The following is a 25,087-nucleotide window of genomic DNA, read 5'->3' on the forward strand; positions in this document are numbered from 1 at the left end:
AATACATGTATGTGTTGTTTTTACCTGAGTTCAATTTAATTGATTCTTACTGGGGTATTTACCAGCATTACTAGATTTAATGTAAATCAGTGGATTGATTTTTTTTTTTTTAATAAATTGATTATTTTTTTTTTTCACCATTACATTTCTATAAAAAAAAATCAAAGAAAAGTACATGTATATAGGATAAAAAAGTTCAATCTAGGATGAATTGCCCAATCTATGATAAAACTCAGCTGTGTGTGCTAAAATGAATGTACCTTATGTATTCTAGTTAAACTGCTTTAAGTAAAGTTGATCTTGTACATTTAGATTTACTATAAAACTGTATACATTGTTATTAAATCAGTGCAATAATATATTGACATTTTTGATTAATACAGTGGTATAATTATATTCCAATTGATTAAGACAATCCTGACCTTTGTTTTATGTAACCAGAGTATATTAAATAAATATATACCAAAATTATATATGGCTTATATATTTCAGAGGGGAATGAGAAAAGAATGTAAAGAACAAGGTTCACTTTTGCCTTATTTGGCCCTGTGAATTTCTGAAAAACCGGAAACTGCTTAGTTTTAGTTCACAATGCATTGAATGTCACTTAGATCTTTGGTGATTGCATATCTATCAAAAATGTCATAATTTTTTAGCTAGTCAATGCATTATGACATTACAAAATGCATGTTTCCTCATTTTCTGAAAAAGTCTACAGAAACTGCCAATTCTAATAGCTATTTTTAGATATTTAATATAGAGTGCAACCTCTGATCTAAAATATGCAACTAGTAAATGATAAAACTGTTTCTGAAGATTGAAAGACATGTTTTATTTTGTAGACCAGAGTGCACTTATATTATTTTTCTTCATTGAAAGTACTGAAATATACCTGTTAAATTCAAGAATATTGCAATTCATAAAGCCAGTTCTCCAAGACCTGGACTTAGAGAAGATAATTTTTAATAGGGAATGAAAGCACTAAGTCTCTATTTTATTTTAATGCTTCAAATAGAACATCAAGTGTTAATCAATCAATTGGTATATCTACAGGGCCATTTTATGCATAAAGTGAACTGAGCTCTTTGAAGATGTTTGTGACTGGATTTAGGACAAGAAAATCGAATCCTAAACTGAGGTGCAAAAAATTGGTTGTTTGCCCTCTTCTAATTCCTGATTTTCTCATCCCATCAACATGTATTTTGAAATTTTTCGGAGGAAAAAATTGCCAAAAAAAGTACAGAGTAATCTTTTTATACAGAGTCAAGAGGACATGGAAACATTAAATATTTTAAAGATGGCCTGAGTTACTCAAGTGATATATTTTTCTGCACAGAAAAAAAAACAAGATGTTGTTCTAATTTATTTCTTTAAAAAAATCATGTATACAATTGAAAAAAAAATATTCGAAGCAATGAACACATTGTGGATTTTTTTTCAACATTTGTTTTTCTGTACTTAATCTGTTTGATTTTTCAGTCAATAAACAAGTAAGATGTAGATGTTGCTGATTTGGTCATGTGACAATTTCCAAACACTGCTGACTAGGTCATGTGACATTCTCCACATCCGTAACATCAGGGTCCTCTAGTTTTTCAGTAACGTCTTTTAAGATTTGGATACTTTCTTTTTTCTTCTTTAATCTTTCATTTAATTCTTGGATCTCATATCTTATTTTTGTTTTAGCTGCTAAAATTTTCTCTGCAGTTTTCTCTTTCTTCTCTTCAACTGCAAAAAATTAAACATTGGTGGTACTGTATATGATACCTATTACATATTTGATAGAAAAACTTATTGAAAATTTTTTAGAAACCAGAAGATAGGCATTGCTACCAATTCCTCACCTGACAGAAAGATTTTGTTTTGGATAGTTTTGATTCATATATCTCCACAAAAGATAGAGTTTGAATTTTTTATTCATTAATTTCTTTATTCTAAAACCAAAAGGAATTTTATGACAAGAATACAACAAATAGGATTTTGTAACTCTTCTATTTTAGAAAGGTTGAGATGGTTTACTTAGCTTGCGAGGAATTCATAGCCATTGACTGTTCATGGTATTCATATTCAGTTTTATAAAACCACTACTTACAATCAGTTTCATGTTTGTATGCTCCTATAGCCACAGGCCTTGTGCTGTTCAACAGTTGCTGCATCATTGCTGTTGGGTCTTGAAAGATCTGAAAATAAAACACTTCTTTATCAAAATAACTTAAAAAAATAAATTTTAAAAACAAAAAGATATGTTCATGAAATACTTATGCCTCCCCTTGGACATACTTGCAAAGAAATTGAATGAAATCTGCAAATAACTAGAGAATTGTTTTAGTCCAGGGGGCATAACTGTTAAAAATTGCTCAATCTTGCACAAAACAGAACTTCACATTGACATTCTTATGATAAATCTGTATACCAAATTTCATTTCAGTATGTACAGCTTCTGCAAAGAAAATTAATAGAAACTGTTGGTGGGCCGAAAGACAGACCGACGAACAGATAGACAGAAGCAAAGCAATATGCCCTCCCTTTCTGGAAGGGGGCATAATAACTTAACAATGCACACGTTTAGAAAAATTTTGATGCAAGAACTAGTGGCCCATACATTAAATATATTGAGTTTAAAAAATATCTTATATTTTAGGCTTTTTAATTACATACATGTACACTGTACAGATTTGGATCTTTTTTTCTGAATCCTAATTTAGAGCTAAATCAGTTAAGTGAAATTCTCTTTCCTGTTGGCTTTTGTTTTTTGTATCATACCATTTCATCATAGTATTCAGCAACAAGGGACTTTTTTCCAAGCATGATGTCAGTCTCACTTTGAAACAGCTTCAGTAAATGATAAATAGTGACCTAGGAAGAACAAAAACAGAAACGTAATGCATTCATGTCAGATGTATGAAGAAGTAACTGTGTTATGAGAATTTATTCATGTTCTATGCTACATGAAATATGCATACTTTGACGCTCTTGGCAGAATTAAAGTATCTAAATGTAGCAAGTTTCCATATTATACAGGACATTTTTTTTAATGAATATGACAATATTATAGCAATAGTATATGCATACTAGTATTCTCTGGTGTGATAAAACTGAATATTATTTTTATCATTTATTCCAAGCTCTCTGACTGGCTCAAATTTGATCACATGATTTAGTATATAACAGCATAAAGACTTGAGTTACTATTTTTAAAATCTGAAATGCATATAGACTTGATGTTTCTTAAAATGGAGATACTTTTTTTTGGTAAAACAAAAAAATAGTACAGATCAACTCATCAAGTATGACTTGATGTATCTGAAAAAAAATATTTACTACAACTTCTATTATTATTTTTTCATGTTCCTTAATTGATGAGACGTATCAATGCCTTGATGCCTTGAATTAAGATCTACTTTATATTAAAACATATTGTATAACTTTGTCAAAAATTTATACAAAACGTAATCAAATAAATTAAGTATTTTGAATAAGTAAATCCTCTGAATTACTCCGTCAATATGAAGGAAACACATGAACATTAAATAGCTTAATTTATTTTGATCTCTAGTCTCTAAGCGTTAAAGAGAGAAGGCTTGTGCCTTGTTCCCATTATTTTCAAATTTTGTTTTGTCAATCTATGTAAAAAATAATATAACAAATGTAGCCCTTTAATTCGGTCAATCCATAGATATATCGACTTCACAGAAAATCATATCGACCTCGCACTTCGTGCTCGGTCGATATGCTTTTCTGTGAAGTCAATATATCTATGGATGGACCTCATCAAAGGACTATATTTATATAATGATGAATAAAACTTACTGGTCTTTCATTTGGATCATTGAAGTAAATCTTTATAACCACTTCAAATTCTCCCCACCCCGTTTCTGTGACTTCATATGGAGGTTTAGTTACCACTGAAAAATGAAAACATTACTATACTGCAGAAACTTTGTTCTAACTTGAAACCAGATAATTAAAGTAATTCTTTTGTGTATTAAGTTTTGTGATTGATCTTATTATATTTAAGTATATTTTAATATTCAAACAATAAAATAAAATAATTTAATGAATACACCAGTTCATTACTGAACTTTGTATAAACTCAGCTTGATGCCCATAAAGACAACAAAGAATAGAAATGAATTTTTAAGTAGATCTACCACGATATCAAGAAAACTACATAAAACATTACAAGTAAAACTTGCATTATCTGTAACAGTTGAACATGTTAAACAATCAATACTTTGATTCAATCTGAAATAAGCTTTTCAAACTGTCTCTGTACCTCTGTTTGGGTTAGGGTAGCTCTCATGTAGTTTGAAGTTAATTTTCTTCACATATGTTGACAGATCCTGAAGAGTCAGGTAAGTAAAACTTTAAAGCAATACGCTACACATTTATAATTTCAGAGTATAAAAAAATAAACATTGTTTTCTACATATACCTTTTAAAATCACCTTTATAGCTTTAAAGGATACACTTCATATTATACACACTGCAGATTGTACCTCATTTTTGTAAGGTTTGACGTAAACCGTCCATTGATGTGTGTGACCATCCTCATCCCTCTTCTTTCCAAAATAGCGAGATATGTTTCCATAAATGATTGGCTTTACAATTGTCAGGCCCTAAGTAAGATATGCAGAGGACTTTGTTGATTTCCAAATGTTAACACAACACTTAATAAAAATACTAAGGAACAAAATACTGAGAAAATCCACTCCGTACATATATTTAAAAGTATTTAGAAAGTTTACACACACTTTTCTCTTATTATAAATTTACCGGTAATATGTTCTAATAAAAATGCCACCTCCTTTTTCATTAAATTTCAAGCACCATTTAGAGCTGATCCTCTTTGCAATGTAGGTACATATGATACAGATCAACTCTGATAAAAGCTGAGAGCTAAAACAGGTTGATCCTGCTGCTCCATTCCATTTACTTTTGTGAATAAAATAATATTTAAATTGTTATTCTGACAAGAGTTATTATCCTGCTGTACCTTTATTCTGCCTCCAGAATCTGGTCCAAACTCAGCCATTTAATAATGTCCTGAAATATATACAATAAAATACATAAATGGTATGCTACATTGTCTGAACCCAAAGGTTTTCTCTTCATTACCTTACATATATTCAATCAGGTTGAGTGAAGTATGTGTTATGCAGAGGAAACAAAAATATATGTGTAAATAACATAGCTGCAAAACTCTAGCTCTCCGAAAAAATTTATTGACAGACTGGTCTGTCAATATGTATTTTTCAGAGACTGAGAGCCACAGTTCTGCAGCTATAATTAATAAAGATTATGTAGTAGCATTCATAGACTTGCATAACTCATTTACAAACAAGTGATTGAGGAAAAACGTAAAAATTTCATACACAATGTTTTGCTTTACACACTTATTCTGAAGCTAAGGTGTAAGCAGGTCCAGTACAATCACTAGACTTAGCTACGTAGGTAGAATTACCTTTGTATCATATTTTACTTACCGCGGGTATCTTTACCTATTTTAATGCAACTTTTCAATTTTTTACCTTTCATTAAAAGAGACAAAAAATTGCAAGTAAATGACTATACAGGGAGGTTCTAAAAAAACAATCCATTGTTTGCAACAATATTACCTGTCAATGACTATACATGAAAAAAAACAATCCAAAGCAGACATCTGACGAGAAGATTGTGACGTAACACAAAACTTCACACTTAACTGAAATTAATAATATGTAGTATTTCCGACCTATCATCAGGTTAATCAAAATTGGACTTTTTTGTCATTTCATTCAAGGAGTAACTGTTTTAACTGCCAGGCAAACAATTTCTGGGTCAACTTCAATATAAGGGTATGTAGTCCCTATGCGGAAGCTTGTACATATATAAAGTAGTGATTCAGTTCTATTGTCGACCGGAGCCAGTTGACATTTTACCATTTCTACTTTCAACTTTTAGAACTTTGATTGCAATTGCACAGAAAAAAAAAACATTTCTTCAAGAATGACTTTTTCATGAATTGTTTTCAGATGAGTTCAAAGTTGTGATCAATGCATCAACATAAGATTTTCTGCACATCCTGAAAAAAATGTTTTTTAAAGCGAGCGCAGCGTCGCAAAGCGACGCTCACAAAGCGAGCTCAATAGACTAACGTGTAAGAACAGAGAAAATTCGGAATGAAATCTGTACATACGTCAGGCAATTTTTTCTGTGAAACATTCCCTTTACTACCCAATGTCCTTTGCGCAAATAAATAAATACTAACATACAGCATAAACGGCTTTCAGTATGTAGAAATCTTTCAGAGAAACAAAAAATAACTCTGCAATTTTTTCAACCCAAATTGCACTAGGTCTATAGTTTCAAACAGACGCTCGGCTGTCTCCGTAAGCTCAGACGAGCTCTGTGACGTCACAGGTAGTCGAGATGTCTCGCGCGGCTTGATGTTTGACGTGGCTGATCAATTTTTTCAAGTGTTTTTGATGGTATAACTGCCAGGTCCAGCACAATACCCCGATAAAGGTTTATAGCTTGATAAAGCTATATAGCTTTATCAAGGTATTTAAAATACCTTGATCAAGGTATTTTATGTAATGAAAATTCAAAAAAAATCTTTAAAAATTAATTACTGAAAGTCGAGTTCTGAGTTGTTGTCAGTAAATTCACCCATGCATGTAAAGTACTCAAACACAAACAAATCAGTAGAAAAACGTGTCGTGTGAGGAGACGTTATTTCATGCTTTCTTTTTGATACCAGAGCGTTTTCATGCACGAGTAGACACACTGACAAAAACTCAGAAGAGAACATGAAATACCTTGATCAAGGTATTTTAAAATACCTTGATGAAGCTATATAGCTTTATCAAGCTATATACCTTTATCGGGGTATTGTGCTGGACCTGACTGCGCTCCAACGCTTACGGTCACACCGTAAAACATATTAAAAATAAATTGATTTGGTAGCTAAATAAAGCTACCTCAGGTAGGTAAATAAAGCTAAGTAGGTAAATAAAGTTACGTAGCTAAATCTAGTCATTGTACCAGACCTCGTAAGAAAAGGAAATAAAATCTCTTTATGTCTGCTAAAAACAACATGGTGTTTGAATGAATAACAACGTTTGAATTGCTATTTATATTAAAGTAATATAACATAACATAAAATTCCATGCTTAACAAAAACAAAATTTTAAAAAATCATGCATACAAACCAAGCAGGTGCTCTATGTCACACTAAACCCTACTTTGTCTATGAAGATCAATGTAACAATAAACGTTCAACTGATTAAGATTCATTTTGAATATTATAGTTACCTTCTTTACAGAAGAGTTCCAACAACAAAAGGAAAAACCTCTAACAGACTTACAGAGAAGATTTGGTAAATAATCAGCTTTCTTTTAACATGACATTGATTTTTATTACAAGATGCAACAGTTTTGTTAAATATGCAATCATGTATTATATATGGAATTAACAAAATTTCTTTCTTAGACAATCTTAGTTTATTCTATCAGTGAAGATGTGGTCTGACATCTAATATCTAAGCTCATGTTCTGTTGTCATATTTGAAATCACCTATCAGTCTATAAGTTTTGAAATTTGCCTGAATGTTTTTAACGTCTTGTGTATTTTTTTGCAAATAAGTTTTTTTTTTATCGAAAAATTGCATTTGCAAACAAGCCTGTTGTTTTTGATAACAGAATTTGCAAAATGTTAAATGATTGACTCTAAAAGAAGTTGTTGATATCCTTGTATCACCAACGTAATTGTCAATAGTCTTCCTTTTTTAAAAAATATTCTTAAGGTGAACTTGATTTTGCATATTTTTTCAACTGGTAGACAATTAAAAACAGGGAGTAGTGAAAATTGTTGGAAATGGTGTTCCTGATTTGATAGTCAATAGTTTTTTTCATCAGATTCTGAAACACTACATACAGGTACACAAACACCAAACTTGCTCAAATTTTTGACCCTGTAGTATATGATATACTAGGGGTCAAAAATTCAAATGAGTTTTGGTGCCTTTGATACAGGCAAGAGTATATCAGGTGGGATTTCACAATAGAAAACTTAAAGAAAATTGAATGCAATCATAATGTTTATCATAAAGAAGAAGGTACAGTTTGGGCTTTATTTAATGTTCTTTAAAAGTTATGAAATTAGCTTTAACAATAATTGAGTAGAAGAATACGATAAATCAGTAAAGACTATGGCACGAAGGTCAGCACCATTCTGGAAATATGACGTCAGTAATTTGGTACATTTCTATGTTCAATGCAAAACCTCAGAATGACAAATTTCTGTGCTTAATTTCCTTTAGAAAATAGTGCTTGCCACCGTCGCCCACTTCAATTTTTTGGATATACATCGATGTATTATGTAAATTGCAATGAAAAATCACATATCTCAAAATCTATAGTAGTCTCTCTCCAACACAGGAGTTATGTTTCTTTTGTAACAATTAAGTAGAAAAAGTTACTGACTAGACCAGTGGCCTGTTGAACAAAATGAATGTTGGCCAAAACTTTCCAAGATTTATTTATCTCCAACGGAAATGTTCTTGAGCATCAGAAATGATTTAGAAACATTTTCTCAGTTGAACATGCAGGTCTCTGGATTTGAACTTGGAACTTTGAACTCTAGAAGTGTCCTTTACCAACAGCAGGGATGGGGTAATCGTAATCAGCTGTAATCGATTACAGTTTGTCAAGTGATCATGAGTAATCAGTAATCATACATTTTTCTGATTACAAGTAATCGTAATTTAATCGATTACTCTGAAAAAAGGCCTGTAATCATGATTACTTTTTGATTACTTTATGATTACAATTACTAAAACAAAGTTCATAAAATCACGTTTTTTAATGATATTCAGTGAATATTTTCAGTGTACCTATTTCTTTATAAGCAAAAGTTATTATAAAATCAGAAACTATATTTAGTTATATCTTCTTCTAATGCTTCCAGAAATGATTTTAATCAGGTCCATTGTCCAGGCAATGAGTATATAAATTCTATCAGTTCCTAGGTATAATCAGTTGTCAACTAGTCATTTCAAAATACTTGAGCAGCTTGGCCATTTTTACTAAGATATATCTATTGAAAGAAAATTACTTTCAATAACAGGATCATTCTAAAGTTTGATTTTTTGGTTTTAATTAGTTAACATGCACTTGATGTAACATTTTCTTTTCCCTATAAATCCTTGATTTAACTTTTTTAAAAATCAAATGTTCCTTTTTTGCGCCATGTATTCTAGAAATCACCAATGTGTTTGATTTACAGTGTACATAAAAAGATATGTGTATTAATTTGTTTTAAAAAAAGGTATTAAGTTAGGTCAGCTTGGGTATTAACAATTATTAAACTATACATTCAACTGTTAATGTGATAAATCTTGTAAAAACATCTATTAATTGGCAGTTAAATTGAAAAAGTTCATTACTTATCACTTAATAATTATCAAGAAAGTCAATTAATTATGTAACAGTTCTCTATTGAATATCTTTATCCCTAACTATAATTCTGTTCAATTTGATTTATAAATTCCCCTCTCTCTCTCAACAATAACACAGATATCTACTTGCATTAATTTGAAGATAGAGATAAAATGATATAATATAAAACTCATGCATCTATATGAAGAAATGGACCACCAAATTTTGTCTAAAATCTACCTTAAAAATTTAAAGGTCAAGTAGAAAGATATATGAAAATCTAAGTTTTTCTGGTTTAAACACTTCGCAAATATTACCAAAATAAAATGCTGGATTATAATTTGCTTTATTAACAGCAATAAACCATTTAAACTGGTATTAAATATACACCTGCACCGTAACCAATCTCTTTACAAACAAGTTATCTCCCTTCGAGAAAATGACGTCATTCGAGACACTCGCCCAAAGGACGCTGAAGAGGGTAATGAGCGAGAGATAAGTTCTTGTCAATTTTGTGAAAATATGGTGCAGTGTGCCGCACTTAACTGCACAATAAAATCTGGCCAGGGAATTAGCCTGTATTTGTTTCCGAAAGATCCCAAATTTAGAAAAATTTGGACTCTCAAATTGAGAAGAGACGGTTTTCATCCTACTCAATACAGTAAACTTTGTGAACGACATTTTGACAAAGATCAATTCTCGATAAATCCTGACATTGCAAACAACGTAAAGTTTCAGTTAAAAAACAAGATCTTGAAATCAGGAGCTGTGCCATCTCTATTCGATTACACGGATCCCAAAGAAAAAAGGCTATCGGTTAAAAGATCAGCTAGCCCCACGTCTCAGCAACATGACATTCACAGGCCAGACGTTAGCATGGTTGGTCGTTCCAAGTCAGATGCCCTTGCGAAAATCACCAAAAGAAGGCGCTATAACGTAAGAAAATAATTTTGAAAACCACTATTTAAAACATTTTAATATTTTGCAATATAGAAATATGGTTATTTAGGGTGACCGGTGACTTCAATGTTCAAATATTGATAAAACAAGTAGAGGAAATTCGACCAACATATGCACATCTTCAAAACGTAAACATGGTAACAATGTTAATAGTTTAAGTTAATATTCGGAACTGATTAACAAAATGTTAACGGACGGTGGTCAATAATAATTATTTTTGTTTAGGCATATGCATTCCTAGTCATTTATTTTGATCACGAATGTATTTTTATCACAAGAGTGGCGAATCATATCACGAATATCTATGTGTATATAAACAAGGTAACGTGTATTTTAACACATATGTTATAACATGTACATGTATAATGCACTGGCGCATTTAGAGGGGCGGCAGATTTAAATGGAGGTTCAGCCCCCCCCCCCCCCCCCCAATGTGCAAAATATATCAAATTTTATTTTGGTGTGACAATATGCCCCTTAAAGTATCAAGTTAATCTGGGTCCTTAGGACATTTATCATTTTAATGATAGAACATTCTATCTACCCTAACCCCAGACTAGTACCCCCTTTTTTTCAAGATTCCTGGATCGGTCACTGTATAATGCACCAATGTATATTTTTGGATTATTTAATTGCTTGCGCTAAATATAGATGAGTATTGATGCATTGCAGATTTTAGATGCCAGTGATATTGACAATGATGAATTACCACAACCACAAGATGATCAAAGATCAGGTGACACAGTCTGTCCAGCAAATTTTAAAGAAACAAACGTTCAACATGTTCAGTGCTATTCCACAATGTCCCAGACAACATATGATGTAGTTGTAAGTTTACTTAAATGTTTATGGCTGCTCCTTTTAAAAAGGGGAGGTCTGGTTCAAAAGGGGTAAAAAATTATGATTTGAGTTTTTGATATTTCTTATGATGTGCATGTTATATACATATACATGTACCACATTTACTTAATTTTTCATTATAATCATACCAATATCTTCATATCAATATAACCAGTAAACCTATTAATGAGAATAACATGACATGATTGATATACTGTACAAGATCAAATGTTTGTTGCACTTCCCCATTCCATTAATTTGATTCTTTGGGTTTATTTTAGAAGCGACGCCATGTAAAACTACAAACAGAAATAAACATTTTATCTCCTCCTGATGTGGAAAAGGTTTCTACAGGAACTCAGACTGAAGAGAGAATATCTGAATATCTTGACAACAGCTTCCTGACATCCACAGATGAAGGGGATGACAATGACACAGACTCAGACTGGGTTCCGGAAAGTGAGAATGAGGAGCACGATTCTGAACAAGACATTAACCCTGCTAAGGAAAGAAAGTTTATAGTTTTTGAATCCTGCTTAGATCAATTATTTACATCTTGCTACAATTGGATGCCAATGTACATTAAGAAAGACTATCATAGGCTCATACATTAGCATTAAGAGTTTATGTGAAAACTGCAGTGCTCAGAAAAAATGGGAAAGTCAGCCTACATCTAGTGCTATGCCCCTTGGTAATTTAATCATTGCAGGAGCTGTGTTATTTTCTGGGGGCAGTGCTCACAAATTCTTAACATTGTGTAGACATGCTTCAGTTCAGATGTTCAGCATTGGAACATACATGAAAATTCAGTCATTGTATTTAGTCCCAACTATAGAAGATGTTTGGCAAAGAGAGCAGTTACATCTCTTTACAGCAGCACAGGAGTCTGGAGAACCTTTGAGGCTGGGTGGAGATGGACGGTGTTGCTCACCTGGCCACACAGCCAAATATCTTTCATACACTTTGATGGATCTGAAGACAAACAAAATCCTGGATACACAGCTTGTGCAGGTAATTACAAACTATCAAAACAATGAAAAAATGCTTAATTTGAAATTATTATTTTGACATTATGTTTTAAATAGATATTTCTTAATTTTCTTGAAGTAAAATTGAACTATGAGACAGAATTTAATTTTTTTTGTTGTTGCTTTTAATGAACCATGCTTATTTTTAATCATAGAAAAATGAAGTTAGAAACTCGTATGCCATGGAGCTGGAGGGTTTACAAAGAGGGCTTGCCAGAATTGCAGATGAGGATCTACAGATTTCACATTTGGTTACTGACCGCCATTCTCAGATAAAAAAGTACATGCGTGAAACCCATCCAGAAATAATACATTGGTTTGATTGCTGGCACATTGCTAAAGGTAACTTTCCTTTATAATTATGTATACTCTATACATCTGATCATATGTTAAAAAATTATTTTACAAGTATCTTTGAGTTTTAAAACATACATAAACATGTACCTTGATATAAACATGTATAAAGTAAAAATTCATTTGTAAGCTAACTTGGGCCCTGCCTCAAGATATAAAGTGTACATATAATGACAAAACTGTCTGATTTTGATAGTGTATAAAAACTTGTTAAATAATCTGTGTTCAATGTCATGAATAATAATGAATTATATTTCATTGAAAATATTCAAAATATGATAAAATAGTATATTTATGTATTGAAATTAGTGAAAAAATCAATTAATTCTTGTCTCAGGAATTTACAAGAAGTTAGAAGCTGTGAGCAAGAAGAAAAACTGTGAAATTGTTGGAGATTGGGCAAGGTCCATCAGCAATCACACTTATTGGTGTGCAATGAGTAGTGGCGGAGATGGTGAGTTGGTGTACCAGAAGTGGTGTTCTATTTTGAATCACGTGTGTAATGTTCATGAGGGGCATGGTGCAGAGTTTCCCAGGTGTGAACATGGAGATCTTGAAGACCGTCTTTGGATTCGTAGAGGTACACACACATATAAATCTATACATATATATATATATAGAGAGAGAGAGAGAGAGAGCGAGAGAGAGAGAGAGAGTTATTATAAGTTATTATATATATTTTAATATCTAAATATATATATAGTAATTCCTTGTATCCGTTTAAGTTTTTAATACATTTTAAAGTCAAGGGGAATGAATATGATGAAAATCACTTCGCAGTAAGTGTCAATTCATTATAAACAAGTTTGTTATATGTGTGGTTTACTGCTTAATTAAATACTAGCTTTTCCTGTAAAAGACTGTTGCCCCCCACCCTTATTTTAATATTTCCAGCATTAGAACTCCAAAAATACATCCTTTATGACAAGATATCAATGTTTTTAGGTTCCAAAGCTTACGATGAGTTGGAAAAGGTTGTCAAAGGCCGGCTTCTTTTGACAGATATCAGAAAAATGTCTCCTGCAGAACAGACTTCTGGGCTTGAGGCTTTCCACAAGGTGCTCTGTCATTTTGCCCCTAAGTTTGTGCACTTCTTCCATGCACAAATGGAAGCACGGTACGTAATTAACTCTAAGGAACTTTGAAAATTGAAAGCTTTATTTTGAGGTGTATTGCATGAATTACTTAAGCCTTTAATTTACACTAAGGTTTTTTAGCTCACCTGAGCTGAAATTCAAGTGACCTTTTCTGATCACATTTTGTCTATAGCCCGTCTGTCCAGCTGTCCATCCGTCTGTAAACTTTTCACATTTTTGACTTCTCCAGAACAATTTTTCGACCAAACTTGCCACAAAGGGGAATCAAGTTTGCTCAAATGAAAGGCCACACCCCTTTTCAAGGGGAGATAATTAAGAAAAAGTGAAAATTTGGTGGCATGTTTCAAAATTCTCTTTTTCAAGAACCACTGAACCAAGAGTTGAAACATATACATGTATGTGAAACTTTCCTTACGTTGTGTAGACTAAGTTTGTTAAAATGATGAACTCTAGGGGTAAGTTTTACATAGTACTGGTAATCACTAATGTATAGGAATAAATCTTTAAAAATCTTCTCAAGAACAGCAAAACTATGATTGGTAATGTTGATATGGAATCATCCTCAGGTAGTGAAGATTAAGAATATATTGACAGACTGAATAGCTACAGTGCCACCAATTGAAAAAATGTGTATTAAAAGTGCACAAAAAAGTGTGCACAGTTCTGTATTAATTCTTTCAAATTCTTACCTCAATTGCAAAAAAGCTAGATTTCAAAAAAATTCTTACTCCTCAGTTCTGCAGCTAGATTCAAATTTGTTCAAATCAAAACCCCCACAATGAGGGGCCACAATGGAGGATCAAATTTTTACAAAGGAATATATAGGAAAACATGTTTAAAAATCTTATATTCAAGAACATCAAAGCCATTTGTTATATTAATGTGGAAGCATCTTTAGGAAGTCTAAAATTTAAGTCCCCCCTCCCCCATTGAACATGTATTTTTTCAATACTAAACTGATTTGTGCTTTTCAGAGCAAATGTGCTCAAGTGAGTGATGTGGCCCATGGGCCTCTTTTTCTATATGAAAAGTTTCATAAAATTATTTTCAGAATCACTTTTTATAACTTTTTATAGGTTATATTTAGCCACATTGCATTTTAATGAAAATTCAACCAGGGAGCAGGCAAAAAATCAAGATGGTGATATGATATACAGTGTTTCATACCCAAAGGGAAGGAAGGGTGAAGGAGTTGCCAAAGAAGTAAAAATTCAACAAACTTTTAGTAAGTGCATGAATATAGTTATATACCTCTTCATTTAAATTCTCAAGCCAAAAAGTGTTATCCTTGTAAGATACCAGTATTGTATGTTGGCCTTCTACAAATAAGTTTTTAATATAGACTGATACTAGAGGTATTTGAAAGGAAGGTGATTGCCAAAATTTTAAGCTTCAGTAAACTATCAATAATAAATCATTTTTGAGTGCATCGGAATGTACGGAATAGGTAATGCAGTTTTAATATTAATTACTAAAACTCCTTGGTTTGCAAGGAGTATCAAATACCTGTACAGGGTATAATAGGGTTTCTCGATGGAGATAAGATTTAATTTTTCACATGGAAAAATAGGATTCCTTTTTTATATCTGGTCTTGTAGAAATAATAAATCCTGCATAATGTCCAGTTGCTTGCTTGTTTCAATTGACAGATTATGTGAATGAACTGTTTGAAGACCTCATCTTCAGGAGAGAAGTCCACAATTCTTATGGAGAGGCGAGAGCAGCCAAAGCAATAAATGAGAAAGAAAGACCGAGACCAATTGCTCAGATGGAAGGAAGGGCTAGAAAAGAAGACATTGTGGCTACTCATAGATCCAGATTTTATTGAATAAATATAATATTTCCAAATTCTATCATTATTCTGGATATTTAAAACCACAATAGGTTTGGGAAGGAAAAGTCTGTCTGATTTTGCTGACAACACAAGATGGTAGAATACGTCTATTCTTCTTCCCAAGAATATGATAAACCCACCGAACAAATCTTCTGTAGGCAAAATGTCTGTAAAGTCTGAAATATTGCAGAGGATATGCTCAACATAATCCTATATGTGCACTTATTTAGGCCTAAATTAAAATGTTTGTTTGCCCTTAGCTGACCGAACTATCGAAATTAACCCGACTCAAAATATTTTATTGCTTTTTTCATTTACAATTTTTTTTTACCGTGGTAGTTGAATCATTTCAACCCAGTTTAAAAATGTTCTTTGAGGTCATTTAGATGCTTAATTTAGTAGTGACTAGTTTTACTTATAAATATAATGGACTACCTTTTTTGTTTATTCAGTGCTTGCAGCCCTTACCTCCTTAGATATTGGTGAGAATATAGGATGTGAAATCGACACATTCTGAGGATTCAATTTTGTTCAAAGAGGGACACTGGTGTTAGGTTGGGGTTAAAACTGGGGATTAAATTTTACATGACGTTTGGACCCACGTTCTTTCAAAGGAATTTAGATGGAATTTTTTTCAAAACAACCTTTTGAAGAGCAGCAAGAGGAAAATGACGCAGTCGAGCATTGTGACCCTCATGCTTCTTGTTATAATTTTAAGAAGAGAAAATTAAATATTTCTCCTACCTACCTGCCCATTGTTAAAAAAATCTGGGTTGGTAAAGGGCAAACAAACATTTTTTTTTAAATATTCGACTAATCATTTATTACATGTACTTTGGACTGAAAGTTTTGACAGTAAAAAGGGGGAGAGGTGGCCATATCACTCGGAAGAAAAGGAAAATGATACCTGAACAGGAAAGACAAAATTGTGAGGAAAAGTGGACTTTCCATGAGACTGAGTTGATCTTTTTTTTTAATTGTCATTATTTTGTGAATTGTAAAGTAAAATTAAATCCTTGTTTTGATATTTCAACAGGTTTGTCCCTATTTATTGAAATACCTAGCAGGGAACATTTAGGACAATTACACGCTTAGTTTCGACTTTCAGTAAGCCTGGCATTCTCGACGTTACCTAATTAACTTCTGAAATTTACACAGCTTCCTTCACTGTTGAAATGTACATATGATAGAAATGCGGCCGAATGTCAACTGGTGTAGTAAATAGCCAATTAAAAGTTCTCTAATGGCACAGAGGTGGGGTATAAGTCGTCTCATCGTTGTCAACAACAATTTTAAGTTCCTGATGTTATTAATTTCTTTACCGATGAGAATCTACTAGTATTCGCTATTACGTAGCGCCGGGAATGCCACGCCCTACTGAAAGTCCAAACTAAGGGGAAAATCATCCTAAAAATAATTTAATAGAAGGTGTAGGTTCTTCCGCTTACAGCTAGGGGCTTAACTGGATTATAGAGTAACTGAGGATTACATCATTATATGCAGGAAAATTCTCCGGCCCCTGGGTCTTAGGGAAACCCTGTAATCAACAATGCTGAAATTCCCTTTGGAAGGAACACCTCCCTCCCTTGACCTGTCTATGAAACTTACTCATGGATGGGTTCTCTTTCATTTTGTCTGCCATTATCCTGTATGTATTCATAGTAAGAAGTCTCCAACACATAATGATTTAAACAATTTACGATGAAACCTTCATGCTCAGTAATACATTGGAGAGATTTCTCATCGACCTTTCCATTTACTATGTTGGTGTTTCGGCAGCATTTGTTTTCCCTGCTAGTAGGCATTTCCACACAGTTTCCACAATTACACCTGAAGTGAGGGCATAATAAATCTCGCATTTGGGTTCTGGTTAAAAAATTGTTAAACACTGTATCATAGAACGTTCAGGCAAACAAATCTGACAAGCAAATAAATAAATAAATAAGGAGACATAACTTTAAAATTCCTGTATTGATTGATTGATTTTATGTTATTTAACACCCCTCTCTAAAATTTTCACTCATAAGTCATAAGGAGACGCCACCACTGATATCAGTTTTACCTTAAGATGTTTCCTAATATGTACGCCCGGGAGCCTGATGCATGTCATTTTATTTTTGTGGCTAAACGTAATATACATGTAAAAACACAATAAATTAATTAGGCCTAACCTACATACCAACTCTCGACAGGTTCCCTAGTGACGTCTTCAGAGCTTGTCGGCGATTCCCTTCCCGATTCCGAGTGCGATTCATGATGATCACTTTCTGACAAACTATTACATGTATTAGTAGAACGATCTTTACCCAAAGGTTCAAACATGTATGGCTGTATATGCAGTGTCAAATCAACTTCGGGTGTTTCACCGTCACTGTCATTATCTTCCATAAAACGAGCCATGTCGTAATCGGAGCGTTATGATATATGGTGAGTCGATCTTTGTTTTGATATTGATGTCTCGAATGACGTCATGAACAGGGGAGGTAACATCGTCGGGGATAATAGAAATTGTCAGTTTTCAAACAGGTAAATCAAGCATGTAGGTGTCATTAAAAAATTGGAAACTTTAAAATCTTCATTTAATATATGGCATTGACAATATATCAACCTTTAGAGCGTTTTTATTTTCATGATACTTGACCTTTAAATATTAGAAAAATGATAAAAACATGCTGTTGCCTTTGAACATTAAACAAAGAACATTAAAAAAACTTAATGTAATCTAAAGTAATCATAAGTAATCATGATTACATGAAGGAAAAGTAATCAGATGTAATTGATTACTTAAACAAATGTCTGTAATCAGTTTGTAATCGATTACTTTTAAAATCTAAAGTAATTGTAATTTAATCAATTACTTTTGAAAGTAATCGACCCCCCCCTCTTCCTCCAAAGAAACCTCACCAACTCAGACTTATCCTTGGAAGGTCGATCTCTTTCATATGAGAAATGAAACAGGAAATAAGACAAAATGTATTATTTTTTACCTATTTCATTTCCATTACCGTTTGAAACTTGTGCAGGTGTTTTATGGTATAATTGACATTAAACCTATGATGTAAAGACAGGTATTAATAATGATTAAATCGTGGCACACCATACATATATACACCATGAATATATATTTCTTGTCAGGGACAATGTCCTCTGCAGTTTACTCCACTACAAGCTCAGTGACTGCAGTTAGTAATGGTGATCACACATTGATAATCTTCTACAGTGGAAAACATCTCTCTTTGTAATCCATCTCCTGAAAAAAAAATAGCCAGGGGGGAAACAGCTGATTCATATTTCCCCTCCAATGCGAATTGAAGAAACAGAGTTATGGCACGTAAATTAGGTATTTCTTACTTAATTTGCTTCTTTGATTGCCATGGCCAACAAAGAATGTAGCCAGAATCGTCTGCGACTTTTGGCGACCTTTGTGGGATTTCATGTAAAAGAGCCACTGATTCTGTGTACATCTTCCAGTCTCAATGACCAGGATCTGCCAATATACAGGGATTTATAGAAATCCATTAGACATATACTTTCTAGTATTGGGAGCTTTTTCGCATCATAAGAGATTTATATATTTTTGTATTAGGAGCCTGATGTGTTTGTTTTGGGTAGGAATAATTTGTTTTTTCCAGAAGATCAATAGATATTTAGTAGATATACTTATATACACATAATTATATATTTTGATTGGTATTTTGTTCTCTCAAGCTTGAAGAATCCATGAGGTTGTGTATTGACTGATGTAAACCAAAATAGAAACACAATAGAATATTTCTACTGTATAATTACATGTGATTAGATCTAGATATTTTAATGCCCAGGCAAGTTGCCTGTCTGGGAAAAAAGTATGAATATTACAAGTTGATTTGTTCACTTGGGTTTGTTTGATTGAATCTTGAAAGAGTGACTTTTCTAACTTTATCGATAAATGTGTTCCAAGTGAAATGTGGATAGGAGTTTTACATTTTACTAAAAAACATGGTCTAAGGAATGTTTTTTTTTTTGGTTTTAATGCAATCTTTGTTTGTTTAGATTTAAACATCAAAATCACAAAATTTTTGCCTCTGAGATAGACCTAAGTTGTTCTCACATAATACATTCAAATAATTTTATTCTTCTTTTCTCAATTTTCTCACAGTAAAAACATAACCCCAATTAAGGTTCCAGGTTCAAGCTCCCAGAGATGGACTTTGATGATCATAAAATAGAAAAAACACACTGCATCTTTACTTTTGAACATTCTACAAATTGTAAATTCTTCAAATTGTAAATTCTAGTGGTTCAAATAGGGCACCAAGATGGGATAAGTTTTGTCATATTATTATACCATCATCAGAAGTTTACACTGCCGTTAAATGCAGTGTAATGGAGAGAAAACCTGTGGGTTTTTGTACACCTGGGGCCCATTTTACAAAAGAACTTACGACTAAGACCAAAAACTTCAGATTATTGTAACATTTTGCAAAATTAATAATTCTTTTTGAAATTGGTTGTGTCAAAATTTCTTACCATTTTCCTTTTATAGAGTTTAAAATAATTTTCGATATAATGTTAATTAAAAAGTTATATGAATGATTAAACTTGGTCTTAAGTCGTAAGTCCTTTTGTAAAACGGGCCCCTGAATTTTGAAAATCTCTGCATTTTCAGACATTAAGTAGAACTTTGAATCCAGGATTTAGGCCTTAGAATGGGGCTCATAAAGTTGTTCAAATACATGTATATACTGAAACTACCAAAATCACCAGGAATAAAGTTTACATGATTTTATGAGCATCTCAAATGAAATTTTGTCCTCGATCCCCCTTGAGAATTCAGACTCAAGGGTGGTACTAAGTTTTCCATGTATTACATGTGTTTTAAATGTATTTTATTACTTTTAATCATGATCATGTAGCAGACAAACTCTTTGGCATTACCGGTACATGTATTATAGATAATAGATATTTTGTCATCTGCCTGAAATGGCTACATACTGGTAAATTTATGTCAGTGGTTCCAGTGGATTCATGCTTCTCGACACAGGGTGGGCTAATTAGGTCATATAATGAAAATTATAATACTATAATTAAGGAATGAAGCTTATTTCAACTTATGTTATACGATATAACATAACTTGGGGCAGTTTACGCTTTATAAACCGTGAAGCGGTTTATAAAAAAGCGTAAACTGCCCCAAGTTATGTTATATCGTATAACATAAGTTGAAATAAGCTTCATTCCTTATAATTTAATTTCAATGTAGACATTAAGACAATTTTTCCTTAGGAAAAAGGCTTCAAAAAAACAGCATATTTTAAAAGTAACGTCAAGCGGAGTAATACGTTTTTGACATAACTCATTGTGACGTAGGCAAGTTATGTCATCCAAAATATTATATGTTCCTCTGAATGATTCAGCCAATGAAATTGCTTGATACAAGTGAAATTAAATTATTACTCTATATATCTTTGTTGGTATTTAGTAAGAAAACATTTATTTGCCATTCCGCATATTTGTGAAATTTTAAACTCAACAACTTGGCTTAAGGACATGCAGGGCCAATTAAGACACTTAAAAGTTCCTTTAAGATCTGTTCTACTAATCCACTGACTGTAAAATGAGGAGAAGTATGTACTAATAATATACAGGAAGAAATTCAACACAATCTTTGCAAGAATGGTTTATTTTTTGGCAAAAATTTGCCAAAGGTAGTTTCAAAATTGTATTTCATAGGATGAACATATGAATATCAATGTATCAAGTCCATAACCTAGTAGCAAATTCCCATCAGTTCATTCTTTTATACTTGAAATATAAAATTCAGTCCTCCAATGAAGCTCTGCATGTAATCAACTTTACCGCATATACTCGACTTTTTTTACTAGTAGTTTAAAATCACTTTCAATAACGAACAAATCATCGCTTGTGTCTACACACAATCCCCAGGGATAACTCAGTCCACAGTTTATGTGACGGAGGAACTGTCCATCCTGGTCTAGGATGTGAACACAGTGATTGCACTTATCTGCGGTAAGGATGTGACCCTGAATGTCTGTGGTGATCCCTTTTGGCTGCAAGTGATTGTTCATTTGGGCAGCAAAATGTCCAGTGTACCTGAATCTCAGTTTCCCAGCCTGATTGACCACCACTACTGCTTTAGCTCCTTCATCGGCCACACAGATATCCTGATTCCTGTTATCAGTGATATATTTAGTAGTTGTTCCAGATGAATAGGATGAATAGAGAGAACAACCTTTATCATCAAAATGAATGATTTGTCTCTCTGTGGAGCCAGAGTAACGGACAACCCTTGACTCTTTGGAATCATCATTGACCATGACAACCAAGAGGTCACCTGAAGAGGTATAGCAGATATAATGGGGTTCCCATTCCTTTAATATGATCAAAGTCTCAATTTCTTCATTCTTCACAATGTTCACAGTTCTGTCTCTAGGATCAGTATAAACAAGATTGCCTTGTTCTGTTACTGCTATATCAGTGGGGATGTTTCCTGACTTGGTTGGGATGGTACTTAAACATGTTTCCAAAATGACACTATAGAGTCTCATGGTGTTCTCCTTTCCACTTGTCCAGATTTTATCATCACTCAGACAGGCCACATTATACAGACTGAGTTGATAATTGGTGTATATAGTAGCTGTGATTTCAGGTTCATCTAGCAGTTGTTTAACTGAATGAGAACTGTAACTATATCTTTCTGAAGTTAGTTTACTTGGTGATATGGTTCCAAACAGGCTACTAAGTTTTTCCCCTTGGATTGTCATTGGAATGAATGTAGGAAATGACAGTGCAAGGTTTTGTGGAGGTTGTCTGCATTTATCCATATTAAATGGAATGCCAAACAGTTCTAAAATGTCCTGGGAGTTTATATTTACAGGATTAATTGTGTTAATTCTTTCTCTTATTTCAGAAATTTTCTCATTAATTTCATTCAGCTGACTCTTAAGAATTTCAAAATGTTTGTTTTTCATTTCATCCACTTCAGCTTTAAGTTTTGTGACAACTTTTTTAATTTCATTGCACCATTCTTCTCCATGTTTTGTTATGGAATCTGAGAGATCTTCATAATATCCCTTTTCTAATTCCTTTATCATGTCTTCTAAATCAGATGCAATGTTTTGGTATTTTGGAAGTATTGGATCCTTCAGTTCATTTAGTTCTTTGATTATCTTTTCTTTTTTTTCATTAAGAACTTTCAAAATTTTCATAAATTCATGACCTGAATGTTGATTTGATGTAATGCAAGTTATGCAGATGGGCTTGTCACATTCTTGACAGTATATTTCACATCGTTCTTTGTTATGAGAGGTACAGCTAGGATACGTGTAAAAGGGTTTTGATTTTCGATCAATTCTTTCAATTTCATGTTTTTTTTTTAATTCATCAGAATCCATGTGTTTACCAAAACAGCCATAACACAGTTTGACATGACATGTATTACAGTAAACCTGTGCCATTTCAGTTTTGCAAACATTGCAAACTTTCAATTTCTGGGCCCGAGTATATAATGGTTCCATGACGGGATTTTGAGGATCTGAAAATAGAAATAAAGATTAAGCAGTTTCAGTTCTATTTACAGGTTCAAATTTCTTTGTCCAGGATTAAGCAACCAAAAATAAAATAAGTTTGATTTCTCTATAAAACTTTTCTTTCATCAATAGGCACTCCTTTGGATGGTTAAGATATTTTAAATTAGGTGGCAGTGTGTGTGTGTGTGGGGGGGGGTTCTAGATCAAGCTTGTGAATTTTTAGAATCATAAAAATGTAAGGAATTAATAAATCAGACTTTCTTATGTTTCCCATTGTCTAGCTTATATATCTCTCTGTAAACATTTTAGTTTAAAAATGCTATTCCTGACCTCATACAGTAATCATTTGATTTCTTAAAAACATGGCACACAACTGACAAGTAGTTTTATATACATGTACTGTAAAAGTATTTGGTGATGTAACTATTTATTAATGATTTTTGTGTAAAGCAGAATCTGATAAATCAAGTGCATTGCTAAATGTCTAGTGTATCATATGTTTACATCTAGCAAAAGATATAGCGGTAAATCAAATAACAATATAAGATAACTTGCTGAAAACTTAATTTTCGCCAAATATCATAAATGCCAATTATAATACATTTACAGTATTTGTTTTTGATTTCATAGAATGGCTGGTGTTGCCATGATTACTAAAAAAAATTAAGATGTGAAATATTTTCAAAATGCTTCTCCCACAGTTTTATACATGGTCTAAGAAGTGCAAATGATAGTATTGTTCTCCCGCCTACATGTACCTCCAAGTCAATTTTTAAGTTAACATATTCGATGAATTTTTAATATTTTTTATAGATATAAATGATATGGATTTTCATAAAACATTACTTATTTGGGAAAACAAAGAGAAACAACTTGAAAATTTTGATAAAACTTTCGTTTTTCACTGTAGCTGAAATCAATGGTCAGGAAAATATTTTTAAAAAATCTGTATATAAATTCCAGCTCAATAACCAAGACAAGAATCAGTAGCTCAGTAAATGTAATAAAAGCAAATACACTTAAATATTTAGATTGTGAAGTATGTACAAAAGAAATCTGTTGCAGCTCATTGTAAAGTGCAACACAGATCGAGATATAGTTCCACTTGACTGCATGTTTGTTATGTAAAATTTACATTGTGAGAAAAATACTTTCTGAAAATCTAGAATAGAACAAAATCAGTTAAGAAATAATTTTAAAAAAAATTAAAAGATATTGATAATTACCTGAGTATAGCTTGAAATTGCAAATGGCAGCTGTATGGAAAATGTTAGTGTGTGCTTTTGGTCACATGACCCTTCTACGTGTTTTCTTTCACTCTTCCTGGTCCATGTGGGTATTTCGTAACATATTGTATGTGCATTGGATGTATTCTGTAATCAAGTACATTAAAAGCTATACAGTTGACCTGTTTGCATTATGTGCATAACAGATGGATCAATGTTTATGCAGTGTTAAAACCCTGGTTATTGTACATGTATTTATTACATGCAATGATAATAGTTAAATGTAATTTGTATATATAGACATCTTTAAACATCTTTAGACAATTTAAAGGCCTGTGAGAGCAAATAAAAAGTTTTATATTTTCAAAATGAAAAAGAGCAAGAGCCATCTTATGCATAAAATGGCCCTGTATTTATATAAATTAATTAACTATCACTCTCTTTCCCATTTCATATATCAAAATAAAGTAGACACTTGGTGCTTTAATTTTCTATAATAAACTTTCGTTTTGAGAATCCAGATATTGGAAAACAGGTTTGAGAAATTGCAATGTTCTTAAAATTTGCAGAAAACATATTTGACTTCCTTCAGCAAAGAATTAAAATATGAGCACAGCCCAAGATCCAAAAAATAAAACATGTCTTTTGATCTTCAGAAACAGATCTTTCATTATGTATTTGATTATTTTGGATCACAGGTTGTGCTCTATATGAAAAATTGAAAAAATGCTTCAAATTTAGGTCATTTTTAAAGAAATTTACAAGATAGGAGGAAAATGACGCAATTTATGACGTCATA

At 32.4% G+C, this 25,087-nt stretch overlaps 6 protein-coding genes across 8 annotated transcripts in view; 3 read left to right on the top strand and 3 right to left on the bottom strand.

The window, feature by feature from the left end:
• Positions 1-1,350: 1,350 nt before the first annotated feature.
• On the bottom strand, positions 1,351-7,213 carry LOC134252367 (YEATS domain-containing protein 4-like). Of its 3 annotated transcripts, none has more exons than XM_062734841.1 (8): positions 7,194-7,213; positions 4,997-5,046; positions 4,500-4,619; positions 4,277-4,343; positions 3,811-3,905; positions 2,764-2,856; positions 2,093-2,180; positions 1,351-1,728 (listed from the first exon to the last, which is right to left on the bottom strand). In XM_062734841.1, the coding sequence occupies exons 2-8, from the start codon at positions 5,033-5,035 to the stop codon at positions 1,550-1,552; spliced, it is 681 nt and encodes a 226-aa protein (XP_062590825.1). In that variant the 5' UTR covers positions 5,036-5,046; positions 7,194-7,213; the 3' UTR covers positions 1,351-1,549. The 3 variants fall into 3 exon arrangements, with proteins under 3 accessions (XP_062590825.1, XP_062590819.1, XP_062590833.1); XM_062734835.1 differs by having other exon boundaries at positions 7,190-7,208; XM_062734849.1 differs by lacking the exon at positions 7,194-7,213 and adding an exon at positions 6,179-6,208.
• Positions 7,214-7,284: 71 nt separating this feature from the next.
• The window catches only part of LOC134252356 (putative N-acetylated-alpha-linked acidic dipeptidase), a 69,077-nt gene continuing 51,274 nt past the window's right edge, over positions 7,285-25,087 (top strand). Inside the window, exon 1 of the mRNA XM_062734822.1 lies at positions 7,285-7,361. The gene's annotated coding sequence lies outside the window, so the exon portion shown is untranslated. The remainder of the gene's footprint in view (positions 7,362-25,087) is intronic.
• On the top strand, positions 10,297-11,834 carry LOC134251655 (uncharacterized). Its single transcript, XM_062734060.1, has 3 exons — positions 10,297-10,356; positions 11,053-11,208; positions 11,502-11,834. Exons 1-3 carry the CDS (start codon positions 10,297-10,299, stop codon positions 11,832-11,834), a joined length of 549 nt encoding a protein of 182 aa, XP_062590044.1.
• LOC134252342 (uncharacterized) lies at positions 11,795-15,547 on the top strand. The gene is made up of 6 exons (XM_062734788.1): positions 11,795-12,231; positions 12,404-12,590; positions 12,940-13,182; positions 13,548-13,719; positions 14,776-14,924; positions 15,349-15,547. The coding sequence occupies exons 1-6, from the start codon at positions 11,902-11,904 to the stop codon at positions 15,525-15,527; spliced, it is 1,260 nt and encodes a 419-aa protein (XP_062590772.1). The 5' UTR covers positions 11,795-11,901; the 3' UTR covers positions 15,528-15,547.
• Positions 15,556-17,933, bottom strand: LOC134252351 (P2X purinoceptor 7-like). The gene is made up of 3 exons (XM_062734799.1): positions 17,713-17,933; positions 17,142-17,363; positions 15,556-15,709 (listed from the first exon to the last, which is right to left on the bottom strand). Exons 1-3 carry the CDS (start codon positions 17,931-17,933, stop codon positions 15,556-15,558), a joined length of 597 nt encoding a protein of 198 aa, XP_062590783.1.
• Positions 21,190-24,509, bottom strand: LOC134251835 (uncharacterized). Its single transcript, XM_062734259.1, has 2 exons — positions 24,289-24,509; positions 21,190-23,067 (listed from the first exon to the last, which is right to left on the bottom strand). The coding sequence occupies exon 2, from the start codon at positions 23,048-23,050 to the stop codon at positions 21,368-21,370; it is 1,683 nt and encodes a 560-aa protein (XP_062590243.1). The 5' UTR covers positions 23,051-23,067; positions 24,289-24,509; the 3' UTR covers positions 21,190-21,367.

The sequence above is a fragment of the Saccostrea cucullata genome, unplaced genomic scaffold (assembly GCF_032062105.1).
Source record: "Saccostrea cucullata isolate Sc308-1 unplaced genomic scaffold, CSIRO_AGI_Scuc_v1 ctg1, whole genome shotgun sequence".
NCBI classification, from domain to species: domain Eukaryota; kingdom Metazoa; phylum Mollusca; class Bivalvia; order Ostreida; family Ostreidae; genus Saccostrea; species Saccostrea cuccullata.

Excerpts from the sequence above, each read along its gene's own strand:
- LOC134252351 (XM_062734799.1), bottom strand. The coding sequence starts at position 17,933 with ATGGCTCGTTTTATGGAAGATAATGACAGTGACGGTGAAACACCCGAA. Across the intron at positions 17,364-17,712 it reads AGGGAACCTGTCGAGAGTTG|GTGTAATTGTGGAAACTGTG; the intron begins GTATGTAGGTTA and ends CCCTCACTTCAG. Across the intron at positions 15,710-17,141 it reads GAAAGAGAACCCATCCATGA|ACTTTACAGACATTTTGCCT; the intron begins GTAAGTTTCATA and ends GCAATATTTCAG.
- LOC134251835 (XM_062734259.1), bottom strand. The coding sequence starts at position 23,050 with ATGGAACCATTATATACTCGGGCCCAGAAATTGAAAGTTTGCAATGTT.
- LOC134251655 (XM_062734060.1), top strand. The coding sequence starts at position 10,297 with ATGGTTGGTCGTTCCAAGTCAGATGCCCTTGCGAAAATCACCAAAAGA. Across the intron at positions 10,357-11,052 it reads CCAAAAGAAGGCGCTATAAC|ATTTTAGATGCCAGTGATAT; the intron begins GTAAGAAAATAA and ends GATGCATTGCAG. Across the intron at positions 11,209-11,501 it reads AGACAACATATGATGTAGTT|AAGCGACGCCATGTAAAACT; the intron begins GTAAGTTTACTT and ends GGTTTATTTTAG.
- LOC134252367 (XM_062734841.1), bottom strand. The coding sequence starts at position 5,035 with ATGGCTGAGTTTGGACCAGATTCTGGAGGCAGAATAAAG. Across the intron at positions 4,620-4,996 it reads ATTCTGGAGGCAGAATAAAG|GGCCTGACAATTGTAAAGCC; the intron begins GTACAGCAGGAT and ends TATCTTACTTAG. Across the intron at positions 4,344-4,499 it reads TCAAACCTTACAAAAATGAG|GATCTGTCAACATATGTGAA; the intron begins GTACAATCTGCA and ends CTGACTCTTCAG.
- LOC134252342 (XM_062734788.1), top strand. The coding sequence starts at position 11,902 with ATGCCCCTTGGTAATTTAATCATTGCAGGAGCTGTGTTATTTTCTGGG. Across the intron at positions 13,183-13,547 it reads CCGTCTTTGGATTCGTAGAG|GTTCCAAAGCTTACGATGAG; the intron begins GTACACACACAT and ends CAATGTTTTTAG. Across the intron at positions 14,925-15,348 it reads AAAAATTCAACAAACTTTTA|ATTATGTGAATGAACTGTTT; the intron begins GTAAGTGCATGA and ends TTCAATTGACAG.